Source organism: Oryctolagus cuniculus, chromosome 9 (genome assembly GCF_964237555.1).
Source record: "Oryctolagus cuniculus chromosome 9, mOryCun1.1, whole genome shotgun sequence".
Taxonomy (NCBI): Eukaryota; Metazoa; Chordata; class Mammalia; order Lagomorpha; family Leporidae; genus Oryctolagus; species Oryctolagus cuniculus.
This window is the reverse complement of record NC_091440.1, coordinates 95,303,888-95,309,887: the sequence shown is the minus strand read 5'-3', so window position 1 is coordinate 95,309,887 and position 6,000 is coordinate 95,303,888. Positions and strand designations below refer to the sequence as shown.

Sequence of the window (6,000 nt, the reverse complement as noted above, 5' to 3'; positions counted from 1 at the left end):
TGGCCCCCACCTAACCCACCATGTGACAACCAGAACTGTCCTCAGATCTTGCTGCAGGCCGAGAAACACTATGTTAGAGGAATTACAGCAGTCTTGTACAGTCCATCCTACCATCTCAAAACGTAAACTTAACCAAGTGCCATCACACTGTAGCCGAGAGGCCCCCATCCCCCACTGATACAGCACCAGCGTTTTTTAAGGGATAGTCCTGTAGGATGATCTTTATGGGATGCTATTACTACTGAATGAATACAGAATTACGTAACTAATCCTATCGCATGGGAGCATTTGTTGAACCTGATTATTGCCTTAAAATAAATGCCAATGAGTAGAATCGCAACTCGAACTAAAGCTTCTACTTTGGTGCTGCCCGCTGGCACGGTGACGGATTTCAGAGACATCCAGCCTCGTCCTCATGTCCCAGATGCCCTTCCCTCCGGATCCATCCTCGAACCGGGAGAAGCGTGGGTCCTGGCGGGGGCTTCTCTGGCCAGACAACGAACCACACCCGGGAGGGGTTGGTGAGCGTGTGAGTCCTCCACGCGCAAGGGGGCGCTGTGGAATCTGCCGAAGCCCCCAACAACCCAGGGCGTCGCTCTCTTCCAGCGGCCGCTCCGCCCTCCCGCCCCGCGATCTCTTCGGCGGCCACCGGGTTTGGGGAAGCGTTACTAGGAGACGGCGCTCGCCGACCGCGCCTGCGCCGTGGACACCGCCCCGGGCGGGTTGACGGATGTAGGCGCTGGCCGGCTGAGCGAGTTCCTGCTGGTCCTGGGTAGCTGTCGCCGCCCGGTTTCTGTCGGCTCATGGTGCGCCTGTGAGGCCCGCTGCCGGCAGACGTCTCCTCGAGATGGAGCACATCCGGACGACCAAGGTAACTGGCCGCTGCTCCTGGTCTGAGCAGGCTGACGCGGCCGGGGGCCTGGCCGGAGTCGGCGGGGCCTGGTGCGGGAGGACGGGGTCAGCTTGGGCCGAGGAGGTGCGGAGGGCTGTTTTTCAGCACTCCGGCGAGAAAATCTGTCGCCACCTTCTTGGCTTTTACAGCCTCCTGGGCGGAGCTGAGTGCGCCTTAGCTTTGGGAGCTTTCCGCCGTTCGCCGGCTTCGGTACCGGAAAACCCAGTGGGTTCCCGAATCAGCCTCACGATGCTTGCCCGCGTCTCTTTGTCCGGTGTCACAGATGGGTGGTGCTGTGCGATTCGGCGGAGCCAGGAGCAGCTCTGCGCCGCACCTCGCTTTCGTGCCTCGGTCTCGGGTCGTTCAGGTCCGGTGTTCCCGTGTCTGTGCTGCGAACTTCAGCCGTCGCCCTTGGTGTCCATAGTGGGAGTTACGCAGGAGGGGACAGTGTTACTCCGTGGAGCTCATTAAATCCCGCACTCAACTTTTGTGTGTGAAACGTGCATTTTTCGAGACCGAGCGAGTCTTCGTTATGATTCCTTTTGAAGGAAATAGCATCAGAATATGACCAGATTTCTTTTTCCAGCGACGTTTTAAGATGCGCTTCAGCCTTGGGAGGGAGAAACACAGACATCAAAGGCAGAAGAATTGAGTGTCATTATTGTAAGATGGCAGGGAGCGTAACAAAATGCGGCGGAGGACGCAGCCCGAGTGCTGGACTCTCCGTGTTTTGCCAAAGCCCGAACTGGCCGTCGGGTGCTGCGCATCTTAAAGTTAGCTTGCGTTCAGGGAACTAGCGGGCGCAGGCTGTCTTCGCTGTTCCAAGGAGAATCTGAAATCTGTATCTTCAGAAACTCTTCTCATCTAAGGTGTGTGTGGATTTTTATTAGGGCTTGTTTTCAACGTTGAGTATACTATGCCTAGTAAAATTACATGCCCAAAACTAATTCCTCCCCTCCCCCAAAAAAGCTTTGTTTTTAAGAGAAGCAAGATAAAGTAACTTTAGCATTCAAGTTGCTGGCACTTAAAATTTGAAGGTAGCAGAGTGATCAAGTAAGCGACCACACCAGTAGAGAGTGAGAAGATGGAAACGAAGACTAGAGTGAGCCCGGATCAAGTTGGCATCCTGGTCTCAGGATCGCAGGTGTGCGTTTTGCAGTAGCTGTGTGCCGCTGATTTTCATCTCATGCGCTTGCTACAGTGCACAGCACACAGTAGAAAGCCAACAAAAGTGAATTGAATGCAATCAACTTCAACAGACCCTATTCCTAGGTGAATGATAAAAGAGAGCCCAGACTGCTGAGAAATCTTTAGGGCCCCCTTATTGAATCTTTCCTCCCTCAACTTCTGAGGAAAATATATCTTTGTTTTTATTTTGATAGTTGTAGCCTCTCTTAGCTACTCCTTGAAGATGGTCACTGGTGACTTTCCATGGGTCGGATGTTCCTCTTTAAGTACCAATTGTTGGATTTTTCCTCAGTCAACTCTGATTTGTCCTTGTCTTTTTCCAGGGGCCCCATGTTGGTGCTTTAGTAAGGCTCTTCTGTACCTTTATAAAGATTAAGAGTTTTTTTTAACTAATTTTCTTTTAAAGTCTTCAAGTGTACTCCTTTATTACTGTGGGTTGTTTCTCTAGCATTAGATCACTACTCTGGAATAATCTCATGTGGGTGTGTGTAGACTACAATTAAACAAATATTGGAAAGGTACCAGTTATGTACCAGGTACTGTACAGACACTGGGTCTACAACAAGTTAGGGTGTGGACCTCCTAATGCATTCTGATAATTGTGTGGTCTGTAACTTTTTTCCTTAAAAAATTGATCTGTTGGGAAAGTAACTTATTCTTAAAATACTGAGCTGAAGATAGTCAACTTTTTGTTTCCATTACACATAACCTTCACCTGGACATAGTTAATTTGTTGCAGAAATAATTGTAAGTATTTCAAAACCCAAAATGAATTGCTTTAGCTTTATTACCTTTTTGAATTCTGTGTAGTTGGGTCAAGGATTGCCTGTGTAATGTGATATGACTACTTAGTAACGTGTTCTGTTTGCAGACAGTTGTTTTTGGGAACTAATCATTACCATTTGTTGAGCAATTTAGGTGTCAGTATAACTAGTTATACAATATTATGATTTCACAGTAATACAGTATTATCATTAATATGTTAAATAATGCTGTCAGTTGGGTATTCTTATCTCCATTGACAGATGAGGAGGAAATAGGCCTAGAGCAGGAATGGGGAAGGCCAACAGAATCATTTGTTCTGGTCCTGCCAAGGCAACCCACAGTCAGGAGTTGAAATTCAATGCATCTATAGCAGGCTGATTTTTAGGTTGATAGTTTTGTATGGCTTGCAAATGATGTTGTAAGTATCCAGGTGGCAGAAGAAAGATCCCCCATCCCCGGCTTAGGGAGTAGCCTGCCTAATGAACTCATGCACGGTAGTCAGGGTTTAAACTAAGTTTTGTCTAACTCCAAAGACTATGTATACGTTTTCCAGTGCCTCTCCAGTTTTAATCTAATGGTTAAATTTGTATTAATATTAATTCAGAAATAAATTCTTGTAATAATTCCAACATCATTTTCTTCTCCAAGCCTTTTCTTGTCATAAGTAGGTAATATTTATGTGCTATTATTGTTTTTTGTATTGTTGAGAGTCATTGTTTTATGGCTTTCTAACCAGATTAAGTAATTTAGCTGATTAGTAATTAGTTCTAAACTTGAAGAACAAGGAACAGATAGATCACATCGTGTTTTGGTCACAATTGGTTTACTGACTGTATAGCATCAATAGATGTCTCAAGTCCTGGAATTAGAATTTCTCAAAGAGTATAGTATATTCTTTGAGCACACAGCTATACTTACCAGCTGTGTAGCTACTGCCTGTCACTTTGAGTTCTGATTTTGCCATAATGAGATAGTCTTGCCAAGAAACGACGAGAAATGTGCAGACAGTTCTTCTTTATGCTCTTGCTCCTTTCCCTGCCAGGCTGCAGGACTTTGGCTGACATCATATATTGATGTTGAATGATATTATGTTGTCTGTGAGTGGAACTTTATGAAATGGAAAACATTTCCCTGAGCTGTAAATTAAAGATTGTTTTCTAGACTTTGTTATAGACTGGAACATCCTGTAAAAATCATCTTTCTAGGGCTCAGACTATGTTATTCCAAAAGTTGTTGCCAGACTCAATCTGTTGCTTGCTACTCCTTTTTCTCATTAGAAGATGAAATCATATCTAAATATATGTTTTCTTTTATGAAGAGGGAAAGAGATATAAAATTAACAACAGATTAAGAATAAAGAGAAACTGATTTTGTTTTAATTTTCTTGGGAATAAGTGCCAGTAAGTTTTCAGGAATACCTGAAAGCTTTTCCCCAAGTAATGTGCTATTTTGACTATTGCTGATATTGTCCCATTTTACAGGTGAGAAAACTGAAGCCTGCTGAACTAACTGAACTAAAATAACTTGCCCTGGCCCACCCAGCCAGCTCTACTGAGGAAAAAGTAGAACTGGGAACTTGGATCCAGGTCTTTCTGAAAACAGAAACTTGTTCTTTTTTGCTTCACAGAATAATTATGTAATCAAAATATTTGAATAGATGAGGTAGAGCCTGAAGAGGAGGGAATGGATGAGAGAAACGTAGATGCTAAGGTTTGTCTAATAGTGGGCTAAGTATGAGATCTACAGCCAAGGAAAAGGTCCGACCCACAAACGTTGATTTGGAAGTGGTCCAGATTTAGGTAATCATTGGCATTTTCTATTGTGGATGACTTTGTGCAAGGAGAATGTGTTGAATCTATAGAGAACAGTGTGTGTGTTAGGGCTATGGTAACCTTTAAAAGGGGGTAGGTGGGGGAGAGGAGCTGAGAAAGAGTAGTGTGGCTAAATTGATAGAGGTGAGTCATGAATGAGAGGGAACAGTCTTCCATGCCTAATTCCCGTCCTGGCTTCCTCATCTACTCTGCTTCTTCCCTCTCACTGGCTGGGTGCTGTTCTAGGATCTAGGAAGTGGAGGTAAACAAATCAGACACTAACTCCTTCCCGTGTAAAGCTTATTTTCTAGTTGGAGAAAATATATAATAAACAAAACAGTCCGATATATGTTAGATGTTGGTAAATGCCATGGATAAAAATAAAGCAAACAAATGTGGACATTTGGTGCAGTAGTTAAGATACCACTGGGGATGCCCCCATCTCATAAGGGAGTATCTGAAGTGCAGGAGCTGATGATTCAAGTACTTGGGTCCCTGCTACCACAAGTGAGGCCTGTATTGTGTTCCTGGCTTTGGCCTGGCCCACCCTCTGATGTTACAGGCATTTTGGGAGTGAACTAGCTGATTGAGAGATCTCTCTGTCTCTCTCTCTCTGCCTTTCAAATAAAACAAAATAAAGCAAGCAAACAAACAGGGCCTCTCAGAATGGGGTTGGAGGCAGTAGTTACATGTCTGGTAGGTAGTTAGATGACTTTTTCTTTTTTAGAAAGTTGCTCTTGAACACAGGCTTGAAACATGCTCACATTGAATACAGGGCCCAGTGAGGTATGAAATCCTTTCCCAGGGCAGTCCTGGTTGCTAAGAACCAGCAAGGTTAGAAAGAGAGCAGGGATAGAAGTAAAAGTTGGGAGACAGGAGAAAGTTACTGTAGATACTTGAAGGCCATTGTAAAATCTTTGCAGTTGCTCTGAGATAGGAAGTCAGCTGTATTCAGTGTTGCAGAAAAGCAAAGTGAAAAATGTCTGTTGAATTTATGAGCTGGGTTTGGTTACTCTGTTTCCCTCTTACCAAGTCCATGACAGTTTCCTTTGATATTTTATAGCCAGACACTGTTCTAGGAACTGGGGATGCATGAACAAGATAATCTCTGCCCTCCCACCTCTGAATGGCAACTTGATGTGCAGATAATTTATTATTGGCAGAATACCAGTGGCAATAGTGATTCTAGGTGTCCCAAATGGGTGCTTTGCTACAAGTCGGTCACAGCTTGATTGAAGAAGGGCATTGGTCACTTTCTGTCCCAGAGGTCACTTTTCCCTCCTGGGAATAAATGTTCTGTATGTGTGATTCTCTGTTTTTCCATCTCCAATTTTGTAATCAGCT

The 6,000-nt window shown here is 44.5% G+C and overlaps 1 protein-coding gene across 2 annotated transcripts in view; it reads left to right on the top strand.

Moving 5' to 3' along the window:
- The first annotated feature begins 616 nt into the window (after positions 1-616).
- MTMR6 (myotubularin related protein 6) overlaps positions 617-6,000 on the top strand; it is a 50,279-nt gene continuing 44,895 nt past the window's right edge. The window contains exon 1 of one of the 2 annotated variants that reach the window (XM_008259900.4): positions 617-871. In XM_008259900.4, coding sequence (XP_008258122.1) covers positions 848-871 — 24 coding nt within the window. In that variant the 5' untranslated portion in view covers positions 617-847. The remainder of the gene's footprint in view (positions 872-6,000) is intronic. The other variant, XM_008259899.4, reaches the window with a different exon arrangement.